Source organism: Hipposideros armiger, unplaced genomic scaffold (assembly GCF_001890085.2).
Source record: "Hipposideros armiger isolate ML-2016 unplaced genomic scaffold, ASM189008v1 scaffold_41, whole genome shotgun sequence".
In the NCBI taxonomy this organism is placed as follows: domain Eukaryota; kingdom Metazoa; phylum Chordata; class Mammalia; order Chiroptera; family Hipposideridae; genus Hipposideros; species Hipposideros armiger.
In genome coordinates this window covers 2,713,125-2,733,071 of record NW_017731391.1, presented here as the reverse complement: position 1 = coordinate 2,733,071, position 19,947 = coordinate 2,713,125, and the positions used below count along the sequence as shown (strand labels likewise).

General features: G+C 37.0%; 1 protein-coding gene across 1 annotated transcript in view; it reads left to right on the top strand.

Moving 5' to 3' along the window:
* Positions 1-19,947, top strand: part of TAB2 (TGF-beta activated kinase 1 (MAP3K7) binding protein 2) — a 55,483-nt gene that overhangs the window by 23,130 nt on the left and 12,406 nt on the right. The window contains exon 3 of the mRNA XM_019638955.1: positions 2,198-3,698. Coding sequence (XP_019494500.1) covers positions 2,198-3,698 — 1,501 coding nt within the window. The remainder of the gene's footprint in view (positions 1-2,197; positions 3,699-19,947) is intronic.

Below are 19,947 nucleotides of genomic sequence, written 5' to 3'. Positions count from 1 at the left end.
TTGGATGAAAAAAGATGTGCCATGTATAAATATTGTTAAAGATAGATGATGAATATAGGGGTATTTATCACATTTACTCTATTTTTGTGTATGTTCAAAATTTTCTCAAAAAGTTTTAATAAAAAGTAACATTTCTTTTTATCCTATTGTAGCCTTATAAAATCCCTGTGAGTTCTTTTATGTTTTGCTGATAAGAAAGTGATGTCTGTAGAGGGTAATAACCTAAAGGCATGTGGGTTATGGCATAGCTGGGACTGGAATATATTAAATAGTCAGAGATTATAAAGGACTGAAGGGATTTTTGAGAGTGCAAAAGAATTAGAGAGGAAAACTTTGTAAATATGAGTACCAGCTTTTAAAAAGGAAGTATGGTATTGGATTTGATAGGGTTTGTACATTTTAATTTGGGAGTGTTGGCAGAGAGATGAGAAGATGGGGTCTTTGTGAGCTTTGGCTTAGAAGAGAGAAGAATTTAATAGGAATAGCAATAAAGTTAGCTTGAAGCAAAAAGCACCAATTACATTTGGCTAAAGATAGGTCTAACTATAATAAGGAGTTAAATCTTTATCAACTGATAAAGATTGTGATCAATTTTTAAGTTATATTTGAAAAACTAATATACATCAAATCAGAGTTAAAATCGGATAAAAGAATTTTTATAGTTTTATATCTAAAACTGTCCCCCTTCTGTCAGGCTCCTAATTCTCATGTTTTCTTTGAACTCTTTCTCTCTTGTAGCCAAATTGTGTTGACTATTTATCTGTAATCTTTCATAATTTGTTTCCATTTCTTATCTTCCATTGGTCTTCCTGTCAAAAAGTTTTCCCTTTCCTATTCATTTTAAGTCTCAATAGATTTGTCTTCCCAAAACACCCTTTGTGTCTTCCCGTCTCTGTTCATTTCTGTTCAGTAGCTCTCCCCATGGCCTATATTAGTGCAAACTCCAGTGTGACTCCTTTTTCAAAGTCCTCAACTATTTAATCCCAGTCTGCTTGTCTAACATTCTACAAAATTTCCAATATAAACCTTTAACTCCAGCCAAATCTGTTAACAGTCACTTTGTTTAGAACACACTTTTACTTACTATCACATTTATGTCTTTCTTTACTCCTGCCATTTTCTTCACCAAGAATTTTTTTTTCCTATCTGTTGTACATATCCTTTGAAACCTATCAGGCCAGATCTCCCTCATTAATAGAGTCCTTTCTCCTTTCTACAGTAGCCTGTGATATTTACTCTCTGTTCAACTTCAGTTCTACTTATTATTTGGCAAATACGTTTTAATGTTACCTTTTCAAATGCCCATGGTTTGTCTTTCTAATTGAGTTGCAAGCTCTTCTAGGGAAAAGTTCGGTTCTGCGTGTGTGTCATTGAGTCTTCTATCTCAAACAGAGTGCTGTGCATTTTGTCGGTGTTCAGCAAATATTTTTATGGATGATTCTATGAATAGTGGTTAGTCTATCCCTTGAAGATTCTTTAGAAATAGTCTGGTTGGTTTTTGTTTTGTTTTTGCTTTTTTTTCCTTTCTCTGGGAGTAGATTTTTGTATGGTGCTATCTAAAGACAGATATGAATTCAGTTACCCTGGAGGCTACCTTGAGTTTATATTTCGTGTGTGTGTGTGTGTGTGTGTGTGTGTGTGTGTGTGTGTGCGCGCGCGCGCGTGCGCATGTACGCTTGTGCGTGTTTATATACACAACTTAGGAGGAAGCATGTAAGGAATTGAGATGACTTTGTTATGAATTTTAGAACTTTTTAAATTTAAACACTACAAATATAATTTTTGAAAGGTTATTTTAAAAGGACTTATATAGCACTTGAATTGTTCAAAATATTTAATCTTACAGTATTATATTCTTAAGTTGAATGTTCACCATTCAGATTGTATTTTTAATTAGGTTGTAATTTTAATTTGACTGTATTTGCATGAATTCATTTTAAAAAGCTCCTAAAACAGAACAATGACTTGGTTCACTTAGCTATTGCTAGTTAGAGCACTTTTCCATCATATTAGAAATGAGGATTTCTAATTCAACCATTTGCATAAAAAATAGTTCTTCTCAAATAAGAAGGTTCAAATATATCTGTTATAATTAACTAATCACTTGTTAATCACATAATATTTTAGTAGTGATGAGAGTATAAGCATTAGCTTCTGGTTGTTAATTAACATCAAGCTGTTTTCGTTTTGTTTGTAGAATAATAACAACCTGGATGCCTGCTGTGCAGTTCTCTCTCAGGAGAGTACGAGATATCTTTACGGTGAAGGAGACTTGAATTTTTCGGATGACTCTGGAATTTCTGGTCTACGCAATCACATGACTTCTCTCAATTTGGACTTGCAGTCACAAAACATTTACCACCATGGAAGAGAAGGAACTAGAATGAATGGAAGTAGGACTCTAACGCACAGCATTAGTGATGGACAACTTCAAGGTGGTCAGTCCAATAATGAACTATTTCAGCAGGAGCCACAGACAGCACCAGCTCAAGTTCCTCAAGGTTTTAATGTTTTTGGAATATCCAGTGCATCTGGTGCTTCAAATTCAACACCACATCTTGGATTTCACTTAGGCAGCAAAGGAACATCTAACCTTTCTCAACAAACTCCCAGATTCAATCCCATTATGGTAACTTTAGCCCCAAATATCCAGACTGGTCGTAATACTCCTACATCTTTGCACATACATGGTGTACCTCCACCTGTACTTAACAGTCCACAGGGAAATTCTATCTATATTAGACCTTACATTACAACTCCTAGTGGTACAACTCGACAGACACAACAGCATTCTGGCTGGGTATCTCAATTTAATCCCATGAACTCGCAACAAGTCTATCAACCTTCACAGCCTGGTCCCTGGACTACTTATCCTGCATCGAATCCTCTGTCACATACCTCAGCCCAGCAGCCAAACCAGCAAGGCCACCAGACCTCTCACGTCTACATGCCCATCAGCTCACCTACTACTCCGCAGCCACCCACAATTCATTCATCTGGTAGCTCACAGTCTTCTGCTCACGGCCAATATAACATTCAGAATATCTCAACAGGACCTCGAAAAAACCAGATTGAAATCAAACTTGAACCTCCACAAAGAAACAATTCTTCAAAATTGCGTTCTTCTGGATCTCGAACTTCCAGCAGTTCCTCTTCAGTCAACAGCCAGACCTTAAATAGAAATCAGCCCACTGTTTACATAGCTGCCAGTCCCCCAAATACTGATGAGGTGATATCCCGCAGTCAACCCAAGGTCTACATTTCAGCTAACGCCAGCACAGGAGATGAGCAGGTCATCCGGAATCAGCCCACCCTCTTCATATCCACAAACTCTGGAGCGTCTGCCACCTCCAGGAATATGTCTGGGCAAGTGAGCATGGGTCCCGCCTTTATTCATCACCACCCTCCCAAAAGTCGAGCAATAGGCAGTAACTCTGCAACTTCTCCTCGAGTGGTAGTCACTCAGCCCAATACAAAATATACTTTCAAAATTACAGTTTCTCCCAATAAGCCCCCTGCAGTTTCACCAGGGGTAGTGTCCCCTACGTTTGAACTTACAAATCTTCTAAATCATCCTGATCATTATGTAGAAACAGAGAATATGCAACACCTCACGGACCCTACTTTAGCACATGTGGATAGAATAAGTGAAGCACGGAAGTTGAGTATGGGATCTGATGATGCTGCCTACACACAAGGTAATAGCAATACTGAAGGTGGGATCATTTTCCATGCTGGGCTTATTGGTGTACATTTGATTTCACGGCAGAAATGGGTATCAGCATTATTATTTCCTCTTTTAAATGTTGCCCTAAATCATACTATTTTCAGAACTTTCGCTGAGTATCCATAAAATTTTGAATTTCAATTTTGTTATGGTATAACTTGAAATTTGAATGACAGTTATCAGATGTTCAGAATAATCAACTCTGATTTGTTTATTTTCTTAATGTTTACAACACATCTTTTTCAGTTACTGTCTTAACATATGGCGATGCTTACTTTCCCTTTAAAATTTCTGCAAATAAAAATTCATAAAAACACACATTTTAGTAAGAGAAGTGGACTAATAATATAGTAAATCCGTCTTCTTTGACTAGTAGAATTCTTTTCATTTCTCTAATATGATGTTGTTAGTCTTATTTCAAAATAAAGTCTAAATTGCTACAAGTCCTGGAATAATTTAACCTAAAGAAAAATTTGAATCCTATTCCTAATACTTGTCTCTTTCAGTCTCCCTTAAACATCAGTTAATGTAACCTTTCTTCTTATTTGTAATTGTCAATAGAACATTAGTTTTAAATCTATCTCACTTGAGTATCCCATTCTGAAATCAATAGTTGATATTGGCATAATACTAAATTATATCTTTATTAATTCAAGTAATATAATTTTTCATGTCATATTTTATCTGACCCCTTAAGTTGCTCAATCTTCAGTATGAAACTTACATTCAGATAAGAAAGTGGAAGATAAGTGTTTGTTTTCTTGAATATTAATGCAAATTTGTAGATTAGCTGAGAGTCCTTTAGAGTAACAACATATCTTAGCTATCTTTGTATCCCCACTGAATTGTTCCAAGTATTGCAGACTGGAAAACACTGTGTCATCACGTGCATGCAGCATGCAGCCCCCTACTACCACTAGTATCACTTGTCCTTGTTAAAATTTCTAAAAATAGTGATTTTACTGCTGAGTTTCTTAGAGGACTCTGATTGTTTTGGCTTATTTTATGATTTAAACAATTATATCCTAGCGATTCTCAACCCAAACTGAGCTATGGTGCTTTCAAATTCCATAATCACCTATAGAGCTTTCAAAAAATAAAAATGCCCGGGCTCAGCCCAAACTTGCTCAGTTAAAACCTGTGAATGGTGAACCCAGGGTGTGCATGTGTATGCAGGCACCTGTATGCTTTAAGGAACCGTGTGTGATTCTAATTGCTCTAGAAGTTGTGCTAAAACTTTTTTTTTTAATTTCCTATATATCTGTGACTAAGCTGGAACCATTTTTGTTGAGTTGCATCAGTGTGAATTTTAATATTCCACTATTTATTCCACTGGTATTTAATTCCTATTCTTCCCCCCAAAGCCTTCTTTCTATTCTCCTTTTATTGAAACTGCAGATTTCCTGTGTTGGAAAGTTGCTGAATCTTAAACGGAGAGTAAATTTTTTTTTAAGATAAACTGGCCTGTGAAAATAAAGTTGCTTAAACTTGCTATCCCCAATTTCTCTCCTATTCTCTCCTGTATCTGTTCTTGTCAGGTTTTTTTCCATTGCAGTCAACAGAAAGGTGTCTTGTCAAGGTCATCAGGGACAACATTGTTACTAAACCTAGTGGTTCTCTTTCAGCCCTCATCTTCCTTGCTCTTCATAGCAGCAACGTTCGCCACAGTTGGGCACTCTCCTCTCTGTGAAGCATTTTGTTCATTTGACTTCTAGGATTCTACACTAGGATTTCCACATCTCCTTTTATTCTGTGCTGGTTCCCACACATACATCTCTCAGACCTCTCACCTCTTTGTTCTTCAAAGAAGTGAGATCAAAGCCCCAAAGCTTGGTGCCGGCCGAGTGGCTCAGTTGGTTAAGAGCTCACTCAAGAGTTTGAGCTCTGAGCAACAGCAGTTCGAGTCCCAGCCCAAGCTGAGCCGCCGCGGCAGGATGGCTCCGCTTAAAAAAAAAAGCCTCAAAGCTCAATCTTTGGGCCTCTCTCTTTTCTGTCTACGCTGTTTGCTAGATCGTCATATTCAGCGTCATGACTTTCAATACAGCCATATGCCACGTAACGTTTCAGACAATGCTAAGCCACATATACATGGTCCATTAAATGGATTCTAAGCAGGAAATTTGTTTGCTGTGTTGAAAGAAAAAGCTGGACCTGACTAAGGTGTTGAATTCACTCTAGCTCTAGGTGGTTTAAATAAATTAGGCTTAGCATGTTGTCTGCCTGCATCCTACACTTGCTTGGGCCCGGAGTTGGTGCGGGAGAGAGGGGAGAGGGCTGGGGAGCAGGGAAGCCCGAGAGCCCGCCCACCGCTGTACACGCATGCACGCACGCAGGCACATACCCACTTCTCTCCGTTTTTTTGTGTGTGTGGTTTTTTTTTATCTCTCTTTCTTCCCAGTCCTGCTTCTTTCTCTCTCTCCCTCCCTCCCTCCTGATGTATACTTTCCTTCAGATGGCATCTCCCTACACAGCCCTCCCCCTACCCCCAGCGCTCACGCACACTATCATTTGTACTTTATTTCTACTGAACTTTTTCTATATTTAGATACACAAATACCATTGTGTTACAGTTGCCTACAGTATTCAGTATAGTAACATGCTGTACAGGTTTGTAGCCCAGGAGCAACGGGCTACATCATATATCACATAGCCTAGATGTACAGTAGGCTCTACCGTCTAGGCTTGTGTAAGTGCACTCCTAGGATGTTCATTCGCACAACGATGAAATCACCTAACAACATTTCTCAGAACAAACCCCATCAAGTGACCCATGACTTATATGCTAATGACTTCCAAATTTGTAACTCTAACCTGGACTTATCCCCTGAATGTCAAGCCAGTTTATTTAAATACCTACCTAACATCTCTATTTGAATGTTTACCAGGCATCTCGAGTTTACTGTCTGAAACAGCTCCTGACATTCCCCCCAACTTGCTCTTCCTGTGATCAATTTTACCATCACAGTTAATAGCAGCCTAACTTTTATTTAGTGATGAAGCCAGAAACTTCAAAAACACCCTTGACTTCTTTCTCTCACATTTCACAACTAATTTGACAATAGATCCTATCTACTCTAACTTTCAAAGTATATTAAGAATTCTATCTTCTTTTTACCAACCCCCATTGTCACCGCTGTAGTCCCAGCCACCGTCATCTCTCTAGTGTTGCAGTAGCCTACCTGCTTTCACCCTTGCCTCCCTGTGATCTTCTTTTAACTCAGAGGGATGGTCAGACCATAACACTGCTGCACATGATGGCTATCCATTTCATTCAGAAGAAAAACCACAAAGCCTTCCATGAGCCACTGCCCCTCCCCCATCTCATGTCATTTTTCTCACCATCTCAATCACTCTGTTCCAACCCTACTGGCCTCTTGCTAGTCCTTAAACATAGAAGGCATACCGTAGGGCCTTTGTATTTGCTGTACCCTCTTTCTGAAATCCTCTTCTCCCAGAATCCACAATTAACTCCGTCACTCCCTTTAGGTCTTTACTCAAAAGTCACCTTTTCACTGAGATGGTCCCTGGTCTTCCTATTTAAATCCACCCCCCAGCATTTCTTATCTTTCCTTCCTTGCTTATATTTGCTCAAGGGGGAAAAATGAATAACCTACTATTAAATTATATAATAACTACTATCTGCTGAAACTATAAAGTAGGCACTAACTAGTATTATACCTATTTTCAGAGGAAAATACTTAGGAACAGATAGGTTAAGTAACTTGCCAAAGGACAAGGAGCCCAGTCAAGATTCTAACCTAGGAACTTGACAACAGAGCCCACACTCTTAATCAGGACACTAATAGCTTTCCAGATTTTCAAAACAGACCCTCTGGAAAAATGCTTCAGCTTTACCTTGTAGTTTCATACAACCCCTGGTGTACCACTGTGGGGGGCGCACGTGCCACAATTTAAGAAGTGTGGAGCTAAAAGATTACTCAATGAAAAGAAATAAAATAAAAACAGGCAGCTGTATATAAAGAAATCACAATATATAGGTATACAGTCAAACCTTGGGTTGCAAGTAACTTGGTTTGCGAGTGTTCCGCAAGACGAACAAACATTCCTAATACATTTTAACATGGTAAACGACCGATGTCTTGCAATATGAGTAGTTTGTTTCTGGAACGAATTATGCTAGCAAACCAAGGTATTACTGTAATTAGAAATAACCTGAAACTAACATCCTGGATAAGTGCAGGGAGCACCTTCTAAAGGTATCTGAATATATAAAAACAAACAGAAAAATTGCTGATGAATTAAAGCTCTGGCTTAAGAGCTCAAAACCTACCAAAAAGCAAGATTCCCCAGAATCTGCCAGTCAAATGACTTCTCTTCGCTAACCGCCTTTAGGTAGCTGTAACAACCGTGTCACTTTCTTTAAGCACACTTACATGCACACGGAATTCCCTAACATTCGGATCGCGGTGCAACTCTGTGTTATCTGTGTGTGCACACTGGGTTACAGGGGTGGGTGCTGTTCTGCAGCCTTTCATCTCATTTCCTTCTGTTGACTATGGAACTGGTATTGACCTGGCTGTGTGTATCACACAGTGACAAAATCTTGATCTAGTGTTTCTTTGACTTGGTTCTAATGAAATCAAAGGATTGTCCTTTCCTGAAAAATGCATCTTTTATAATGTTAACTTACACTTGTGATGCTTTACAGTTTACACAGCACTCACTACGGTACCGAATGAGGTGACCTGAATAATCCTGATCTCTAAGCAAGGATCTCTTCTGAACTCTAATGTATGTGATATGGGTAAAAAAGAGAAAAGAAATATCTCTGCCTCCTGCAGTGAAATTGATCTTTCTAAAGCTCCTGAAACATACTGTTTCAGAGGAGAAAAATAAGTTGAGCCAGGTACTAGAATCATAGGAAAGGATTTTCTCAAACTGAGGACGGAACATACATACATAAATTTGGTTACCAAAATGCGGGAGGTTTTTTTATATTTCATCTAACATTTGAAATCTAAAAATACAATAAAAAATTTCAAAAACGAGATTTTAGGCTCATAAAAGATAAATTGTTTGATATGCCCTCTGCTATAGAATGAGCAGAAGAAAAAGAGGTAAATTAACGAAACTTCTACCAGGACCCTGTTCGTCTCACACCAACTCTACCACCAGCACCAGCACCCCAAAAGAAATAACTTACACTTGACTCCTTAAAGTACTACAGGAATCCAAGACAAAAATGAGAGTTCCAAGAGAAAAAACAAATTTAGGTTGGAGAGAAATTTTAGCTTAAAGTCTATAGATATGAAGAAGACTTTTATTTTACCTGCTAAGAAGAATATTAAAATGGAAATTGCTTGCCAGTAGTAAGGATACTGGCCAGATAGCTACATTTTTCCCCTTGAGTAATACCACCTGACTACCTAATTTCTGAAAATACTAGAAAATACTTGATTATTCGCTGTATTCTGAGGCTCTCCAGTGTTTTCTCCCATTTATAGAAATATGCTTTTTGTAACATTGGTGACTTCTATAGTTACGGAGAACAAATGCTTCACTCATTCAAATCAGTTTTCATGCAGGTGGGCATAAAGGCCTGCTTCTGTGTTTTTTATAATAGCCAGAGGCTCTTAACGAAACTAACATTGCTGCCAAAAATGCTTTCTCGTTCTCTGTTATCTCTACAGAAATCCATCTCTGGTGTTGATCTAACTGGTAAACTACATTGTTTTTTAAAAATTACAAATATAAAGTTAGAAACGTTTTTAATGATATTTTGATACTTTTCCTTTATATTTATGGTCCTACCATATTGTTAAGGAGCAGCCTTGACTTTGAACGTAAAATAGAAATACAAATAAGAAAAATTATGAGATAAAAATTAGCTTCTTGGACTTTGTATTTCTCACTCCTTGTCATTTTTCACCAGTGTTTCTATCCAAATCACAAGATCTGTCTTTCTCAATATTTAATAAAAATGTTAGTCATGATAAAAAATGGAGGGGGTAGATATTCTTTTCAAAAGGAAAACTATTCAATTTTTTTAATTTGCACTTTGACTTTATTTTATGCATCTGCTGATTCAAAATGTTTTTTTAGAACATTGACTCACTGTGTTGACATTGAAGTCACATTAAATAATTAACAATTAAGCTTAATTGACATCAAACCACATATAGAATTTATTTTTTTTCTTCAAATCTGCCCTACTTCTCATAGGTTCTTCCCAGTCTGAAGACTAACTACCTTTTTAATTTGGAATTAATCTCAGGGTTGGAAGAGACTTTAAAGGTCTTCTAGAATTCTAGAACAAGGGTTATCCAGTCCACTTACCCATCTAACACTTGGTCCTCCAGGATCCCTATCAAGTGTATATCTGTCCTATACTTGAATACCTTACAAGAAACAAGCTGCCTCCCAAAGTGGCACATTCCATTTTTGTCAAATTCTGCCTACTAGCTAGTTATTTCCTATACTAAACTCATCTCTACGAAGTATCATGAAAATAATATGCATATGGTAGAACTTATAACCCAAAAAAGGAAGGATACGATAAAAATGTATCTCCTTTCAACCCCTGACCTGTTTCTCGCCCCCAGCCCTCTCACCATTTAACTATCAAAGGTAATTTCATTAGCAGTTATTTATCCTTTTATAATTACACACACACACAATCTTTTTTTTAATGGGAACACACTATACATGCATGGGAATATATAAATATACATGTGGAATCATATACATACTTTACAATATAAAATACACTCTATATACTATCTACTATATATACTGGGATATACTCCACATTTTCTGTTTAACGTATCTTAAAATCATTGCATTTCAGCAGGTACAAATCTCATTCTTTAGATTTTTTAAATTTCAGAGTCATTATTTTGATTGAGCTAGAGTTAACATTCCATGTAATCCACTCATTTACAGTGTACAAATCAGTTATTTTTAGTACAGTCATGTATGTGCAACCATCACCACAACTAATATTAGGACATTTTTATCACCTCATAAAGAAACACCACAGCCTTTAGCTCTCTCACCTCCCTACCCCATTAGCCCACCCTCGGCCCTAAGCAGCCACTAATCTACTTTCTGTCTCTCTAGATTTACATATTCTGGACACTTTATATAAATGGAATTGCATAATATGTAGTCATTTGAGACTGGCTTTTTTTCACTTGATCTAATGTTTTAAAAGTTCATCTATGTTGTAACATGTGTTAGTACTCATTCCTTCTTATGGCCGAACAATATGCCATTGTAGAGACACACTACATTTTATGTATTCATTCATTGACTGGTGGACATTTAGGTTATTTCTACCTTTGGGCTATTCTGAGTAATGCGATAATCCTGCTATAAACATTCGTGTGCACTTTTTTGTGGACATTTGTTCTTATTTCTCTTGAGTATGTACCTAGGAGTATAATTGCTGAAGCATACAGAAATTCTGTGTTCAACCGTTGAGGAACTGCTAAACTGTTCTAAAGTGGCTGCACCATTTTGCATTCCTGCCAGCAGTGTATGAGAGTTTTAATTTCTCCACATCCTTGAAAACACTTGATAATTGTCTGACTTTGATTCTTGCTATCCTAGTGGTATCTCATTTGTGGTTTTGAAATGCTTTTCTTTTATGGTTAATCATGTCAAAGATCATATCATGTGCTAATTGGCCATTTGTGTTTTCTTTAGAGAAATGCTTGTTTATATCCTTTGCCTATTTTTTAATTGTGTTATTTATATTTTTATTATTGAATTGTATGAGCTCTTTGTATTGGGTTGTTGGAAAAGTCATGATGCATTTTTGCAACGAAAAACAGAAAAAATACGTCATGACTTTTCCAACAACCCAATATATTCTAGATATGAGTCTCTTATATAATTTGCAGTTACTTTATCCCATTCTGAGTTATCTTTTCACTTTCTTTTCTTTTCACTCACTTGAAGCACAAACATTTTTAATTTTGCTGAAGTCTAATTTATGTGTTTTACCTTTCCTTGTTCTTGTTTTTGGTATCATATCTAAGAATCAATCACCAAATCCAAGGTGTTGAGAATTTACCCCTGTGTTTTCTCCTCAGAGTTTTATAGTTTTAGCGTTTATGTTTGGGCCTTTTGTCTATTTTGAGTTAATTTCTGTATAATGGTATGAGGTGAGGGTCCAATTTCATTCATTCATTTTGCGTGTGGCTATCCAAATGTCCCAGCACCATTTGTTGAAAAGACTTTTTCTTTCCCCGTTGAATGGTCTTGGAACTCTTGTAGAAAATCAGTTGACCATAAACACGTGGGTTTATTTCTGGACTCGATCCTTTTTCATTGATCTATATGTCTGTCCTTATGCCAGTACTACAGTGTCTTGATTATTGCTACCTTGTAGTAAGTTTTCAAATTGGAACTTGTAAGTCATACTTTGTGGGTTTTTTGGAGATTATTTTGGCTGTTTGGGGTTTCTTGCTATTTCATGTCAATTTTAGAATTGTCAATTTTAAATTGTATTACACTCAAATATTTTTCTATATATACTTGATTTTTTTTAAATAAAAACAGAACAAAAGTGTTATATATTAAAAAGGTTTTCTTACCAAAAACAACCAATAGGTATTCACAAATAGTTCATTTTGTATTTTTGTAGAAATTGAAATTGTGTATGAAGCATATATATAGTATTGGGTTGTCGGAAAAGTCATGACTCATTTTTGCAACGAAAAACATAGAAAAAATATGTCATGACTTTTCCGACAACCCAACATATAAAGATATTTACATCTCTTTTTATACAAATGTTACATAGTATTTGCTCTTCATCTTTATCTTTTTTTTTTTTTTGGTCTTTATCTTTTGAGTATTTCAGGTTAGCAAGTATAGATCTGCTTTTTTAAAAAATGGCCTCATAGTATTTTGTACTATAATCTCTAACCCATCCTTTTGTGATAGACCTTAAAGTCTTGCTTTTACAAACTGCTGCGTAAAATTCTGTATATACATATTTGTGCTCATGTCCAAGTACGTTGGCAGAAGAGGTTACTAAGAGTGGAATTGCTCTGTCACAGGATTGTATCTTTTTAATTTTGATAGATGTATCATTTAGGCTTGGTTATGCTGCAGTTTATATCATGCTGCAAGTTATATCATTCCTTGGTTATGGTGACAAACTGTATCTTTAAAACAACAAAGGTTTATTTCTAGCTCACTTGCCATTATAGATTAGCTGGTGGGCTCTGTTCTACATCATCCTCACTCAAGGACCCAGGTTGAGGGAAGCTCAGTGTCTATGTTTCCATGATTGTTGAGGCAAAACAAAGGAAATACAGAAAATCAGCACTGACTCCTTAAGCTTCTGCCCCAAGCATGTTACTCTTTAGCTAAGCCAAGTCACTTAGCCACTCCTAATTGAGAAAGAATGCAGGGGCTGTTCCACCAAATACAGTAGTCCCTCTTATCTGTGTGTGTGTGTGGGGGGGGGATACATTCCAAAGCCCCTAGTGAATGCCTGAAACCACAGACAGTACTGAACCCTGTATGTATGTACTATATTTTTTCTATACATACATATCGGTGACAAAATTTAATTTATAAATTAGGCACAGTAAGATTAACAATACAATGAATAATTATAACAATACATACTGTAATAAAAGTTGTGTGAAAGTGGTCTCTCTTGCTCACTCGCTCTCTCTAGTAATTTTTATATTTTTCAGTCCAAACCTATTCCTGCATCTGTGTAACCATTCCTTATTTGCAGTAAATGGCTTGGTGTCACCCATTTCAGGGGACCCCTTGCTGAAGTCTTTGTATAGACTCAGTGCTTTCTGGCACATCACAGTGCCATCAGTTGGAACACATTTTCTGTTCATGTTTTCCGTCCACAAATTTAATGCCTTTTCCATCTTAATTAAGCATTTATCACACACTGTGGCCATAACTTTTGCAGTTTGAAGTGTGACAGAAAAACTTGCACAAATTTCTTTTTCCTTCTTCACAATTTCATAGATAGAAGATTCATTCTTACCATAGAACTTAGCCTCAGCACACGATTTTCTCTTTCCTTATTAAGTCAAGAAATTTACCCTTTCACTTAAAGGAAGCAGTTTACAGCTTCTCTTTGGCATGTCTAAATTGTTAGCATCACCACTCTTGCGCTGTGGAACCATTAGTAAGTAAAATGAAGGTTACTTGAACACAAGCACTGTGATACCAGGACAACTGAGAGGTCTCCTCTGCGACCGAAAGGCAGGGAGCAGCTGCTGTGCGGAGACGCTGGGCAAAGGGATTACTTCCCGAGTGGGTCAGCGTTAGATTTCATCACACAACTCAGAACGGCGGGCAATTTAAAACTTATGAATTGTTTGTTCTGGAATTTTCCATTGAATATTTTCAGGCCATGGTTGACCGAGGGTAAGTAAAACCATGGAAAGCGAAACTGTGTAGGGGCGGGGGGACGACTGCTGTCCCTAGAAGGCAGAGCCAGAAATATTTGGTGACGAGCACTGATGACTGCCACAGTACATGTTGCCAATTTTAATTTTGACCCTCCCTGAAGAGATTCTTCTACCAGAGTATAAATTGGTAGAATATTTATTTTATTCCCCATATTTATAAATAGAGAACATTTGGGGCAACACTTTTAAGAAGGTTCTTTTCCTCCATCCCTTCCCCATCCATCACTGTGCAGGTGATTAGAAAACCATACATCTTTGTCAGTCTGGTAGGTAAAAATGTTTTGTTTTGGTTTTTGAAAATACACCTCTTTAAATATGAATGAAGTTGAGCATCTTTTCAAGTATTAATTTTCAAGCCATTTGTATTTCTTATTTTGTGAAATTGCCTGTTTTTGTAGAATGCCTAGTCTGTTTTTTCTAATGTTATTTTAACTTGGTCAATAAATTTTTTTGTTTTATAATTTTTTTTACTTTTATGTATTTATACGTATCAATCTTTTTTCCTTCTGGTTTCTGGGTTTTGTTTTATGTCTTGTTTAGAAAGCTCTTCTCCATTCCAAGATTTTGACAAAAGAACAGAAATCTTGTGTATGTCTTCTCCTTTGTTATAGTGATACGCCTTGAAAACCATATTGAACTGGTCTCCTTTCTCTTTCATATGTCATTTCTTCATAAACTTGAAGATAGCTACCATATTTTCTTTTAAATGTTTCTAGGCTATAAACATCCCCAGTTCCAATAATGGTTCATCCATTTCTTTGAGGCTCTTGTGGTATCTCTAGGCCCCAGTTTTCTTTTTCTCCCGAAACAGAAGTTTTAGACAATGTCTATATCTTAATGCTGTAAGATTGCATGCAGCATCTTATATACAAATAAATTGCCAACAAAGTGTTATCAAGCAGAGGCTCTACACTCACCTATTATTAATACTAAACAATTTAAATTTCTTAAAAATAATTACAGAGGTTAAGCATCATTCCTCAGTTTTCTTGTTATATTTGTTGCTCAAATTACAGACCCAGCTGCAGCACTGTTGCAAGATTTTTTTTTAAACTGACCTTAAAAAAATAGGTGAAATATCAGGATGCATTATTTTAAGTAATTGCCATCTCTAAATCTTTTGACTCAATCACCAAATAAGTGACTATAATTACACAGTGGTGTATAAAACAGATATCCTTGATGTCAACAGTTACCATCTAGAAAAACCTGGATTTATTTTAGAAGTTGGCATTGTACCTGCTTTAGGTACTGGAACTTAGGCATGTACCTGACTTAGGCATATAAAATTGTCATGACAGACAAAAACTTAAAAGAAATAAGTACCTATTACATTTCCAATGGCAAATTTTTTTAATGTGCACATTCCATTTTCTTTTTTTAACTTCTAGAGAAAGATATTATAGAATGCCTGAAATTAGTAAAGCATATGCTATCTAGAACTTCAGGTGTGTTTTTCTAATTACAAGTAAAGTTGAGTAAGAAATTGTCTTCATTGTTCATCGGAAGCTGACAAAAGTTGGTAAAGGCTAAGCTTTCTGAAGTTTCTGTATAAAACATCTAGTATATTTATTGAAGTGCTTAAGAGCCCTAGTTTTTAAATTAACTAATTGTTATTTTAACAACCACAAGAGGGGGTTGCATGCTTAAATTATCTTTATCCATTAAATTTTAGTTTTGACTGAAAGAGGATTTAAAAGGTACTAAAAAAATTTTTTCTACCTGTTATTCTTACTTTTTCATCTGTGTAAGAGGAACAAAGTAGATAGGTAAGTTTAAAAAACTAAAGAACTTAAATACATCACTTATCTTATTTCTTTGTTAGACCTAGCATATAAAAAAGCCACCTTCCAGGCCGGCTGAGTGGCTCAGTTGGTTAAGAGTTAGCTTAAGAGCAAGAGCTCTGAGCAACAGGGCCGCCGGTTCGATTCCCACATGGGCCAGTGACATTGCGCCTGAGCTGAGCTGTTGCTGAGCTGTCACAAAGCTGCCAACATGGCAGGATGGATCAGCTAGTATAACAACAAGATCGCCTGTTCAGTGGTAGGCTGTGCCCACCTGCAACTAAGACTGAACTTGGCACCTTGAGGTGAGCTGCCACCCGGATGGCTCGGTTGATAGAGCATGCGCTCTTAACAAAGCTGTTGAGTTTGACTCCCACATGGGATGGTGGCTACGCCCACCCACAACTAAGATTGAACACAGCACCTTGAGCTTAGAGGCCATGAGCTGCCAACGGGCAGCCAGATGGTGACTGGCGCCCTCCACAACAAAGATTGAAGAACAACAACTTGGCTTGTCCCCCTCCCTAATTCCCCGACACTGTTCCCCTCCCCCAATTCCCCAATAAAATCTTTAAAAAAAAAAAAAGCCACCTTCCTGTAATATCAGCAACTTAAGCCTTGCCATATTTCAAAACATATTAAATCTAACTAAGTGAAATATTAGAGCTAAACATTGAAGACCTTAAAATCTCAATTTTTTGTTTTATCAGTATTTCTATTTCTTGGACTTAGAACTTTACTATACATTAAAAGTCAAACTGTTGTCAGTATTTTACATTTAATAGACATTTATCAAGTGCCTACAATTTTCAAGTCTTAATACTGAATACCAGGTGGTACAAAATTGAATTCAGTGTTTTCCCAAGGAACTTGAGGTTTGATTGAGAGATGTACTTGATAATGAAAAATCTAAAGTGCTGAATTTTTTCAAGTGGTAAATGAAACGAAATTATCTCAGTGTGATCATGATTTATAAATACCAAGTAATAACATGTAAGCCCTTGAAATAGTTGTCCAATGCAAATATAACAAATGAAACTGCAGCACAGCCTTTACCCAGCCCTTACTATGGTTTGTGTACTTGTATATAGTTGGATATTATTTTCACTTTTTCAAGGTGTACATGTTTGTATACATGCATTTTTATGTTCTATATATATTATATACATTGCTTCTATATATAGACGTTGGTGTGTCTAGGTAGACTCCCCTCCCACCCCCCCCAATATCCTTGTTCCGCCTTCAGTAGGCCACTGTAGTTTACAGGCCTTCAGCCATGGAAATCCCATTCTGATTCCCCATTTCTCCATTGTCTCTTTCTAGAACTTCTCTTCTTCAGCTATTTAATATCCTAGACCAACTTTTTATTTATTGTCATATCTTCAGCATATTCCACCACTGTGTCTTTCCATTCTATAGTTAATTTTTGTTCCAGCCCCTATATGAAATTTTCATTTCAGCAGTGATGTTTAATTTCTGAGAGCTAGTTCTCTGGGTCTTATTCCATAACAGCTTGTTGTTTTATGGGTGCATTGTCTCAAATCTGTTTAATGATCTTTATTAGAATTTAAGTTCTCAGCTGTCTCCTGAATTATCTCCACTTAATCTGAGTTTAGTCTTTCTCTTTGTTTATCTAGATCTTTCTCATCTCAAATGTTCCTCAGATGTGTTGTGATCATTGGCTATTGGTTCATATTTAAGAATGAAGGACTATGAAGGCTAACTGAAAACCCTGTGTAAGAAAGTGAGATTTGTCACTTGACAAACTTTGCTTTGTGATGAATATGTCAGGAGCCAGCTGCCACAAGCGAACACTCTACTGTAACCACCTAGCATTCTTAGTATATGAGGATCAGCATGAGAAATGTGTGTTTAGAGGTTCTTACAAGTAGACATACGGTTACTTGCCCTTCTACAGGATGGGAAGAAGTTGGCTGTTTCATAAATAGACATCCAAGTAAGCCTCTGTATTCCGGCTCATTCCTCACTTCTACCTCCTGCTGTTACCTGCAGTCTCCAAAGTCTGGAGCCTCTTTAGGTTTCCCTGCCTTTTGTCTGCAGTGCCCTCCTCGCCTATGAGGCTGTAGCTTTCTTCTCCTCCTTCAGTAGTCTACGCCATTTCATCTGTTTTCAGTCTTCCACAAACTTGCTGAAATCTCTTGGCCATCAACTAATAGCCTTCTTCCTGTTGTATCACTGTTGGATTATGCCAGTTTTATTCCTCTGTTTTTTTAGGAGGCAGAAGAATATAATATATGTAAATACAATGCTTAGCCAGCCATCTTTAAATGGAAGTCCTAGCTAATATAATTGATTCTTCATAGCTTTGCTTTTTAAGTCCATATTAGTCTATATGTAAATAACAGGAACAGAGAGAATTTTTCCTTCAGTTTACCCGCTAGAGCAGTGGTTCTCAGCCTGTGGGTCGCGACCCCTTTGGGGGTCGAATGACCCTTTCACTGGGGTCGCCTAAGACCATCGGAAAACAAAAAGATATTTACATTCCGATTCATAACAGTAGCAAAATTACAGTTATAGAGTAGCAACGAAAATAATTTTATGGTTGGGGGGTCACCACAACATGAGGAACTGTATTAAGGGGTCGCGGCATTAGGAAGGTTGAGAACCGCTGCTCTAGAGTCTGTAACAAATCACCCCTTCTTCATAAGTACATATTACTAGATGTGCATGAACTTAATTCATCTGTATGTATATTGGTGTGATTTTGTTTATAACAGTTTCTTCATATGCTGAAAGAAAGACGCAAACCCTAAAAGCCAGGCTAAGGGATTCCTTAAGTCCCTTCCCTGTTCACAGTATTTCCTGTGACACAGGTGGAGTTTTCTAGCCTCGCCCCATAACTGCAGCCCTCATTTTTGTAAGCTGCCCTGACTCTGTTTCCAAGCTATCCCCTTCTTTTAGACCCTGGAAATATAATTGTCATTTGCTTTCTTCCCAGTCAAGACCCAACCCTTTTTCATTTAGTGGAGGCTGATCAGAGCAGAATTGTCTTTATAAACAAACACTATAATTATTCTTCATTATGAGTCAAAAAAGGTTATTTCTTAATGGATATGTATTGTGTAATATTTTGTACAGTGAAGGTTAAAATTGCAGACAAAAACCACAACTAGAGAAAAAGTTGAGTTTTAGCTGATTTTCATAGTGATTTTTAGAAATTCATCTTGACACTATTTTCTTTGTAATTCATTTTTCTCAGATTCCTATCTAAAAATCCCAAACCACAGATGAAAAGTGAGCTACACACATAAAAACCCAGGCACGCAGAAGAAAGCATTGCAAAGAAACAGAGATCATGTCTCTTTCCTGCTATATTCAGAGCATTTTTAGCTTGTTTATAATAAACAGACATACTTAAGAGATTCTGAATAGTCTACAAACTAGGCTTGTCATTTCTAAGTAATACAGTCATTATAACCCCAAAGATTTTGTTTCCATGAGAAAGAACTGTCTTAACATAAATTTTAAGATGGTGAATTCACAATATTTTACTTTAGAGATTCAGGCTAATCATAGGAGATACCTTGCCTTTACTCCCCAAAGCAAGTTTTGCTATTGCAAAAACTCCTTTTTTGTGTGAATTCCAAGGATGTAATATTTTTTGTTTCAGAAATATTTTTAAGAATTTACTCTTTAACTTCAAAACATCCGTATAACACTACCTTCAGCAACTGTGGCTCCGTCATTTCTCCTAAGTCTCTTTTGAATCAGATTTCTGCCTGTTGTCAAACATTATCTCCCACCAATACTGGCCATCTGTGTAGCTCTCAGCTCTGGTTTACTCTCCTGTTTTGATAGGAACATTAAGAAATTCAGTATTGGGCCAGCCGAGTGGCGCATTGGTTAAGAGCTGGCTTGGGACGCCAGAGGGCCCTGGTTCGGATCCCACATATGAGGGCCAGTGACATTGCCCTCTACAGCTAAGATGCTGAACAACAGCTCAACCTGGAGCTGGGCTGCCGTGCGTCGCTGGTGACTGCGTAGACTGCAGCCCCTG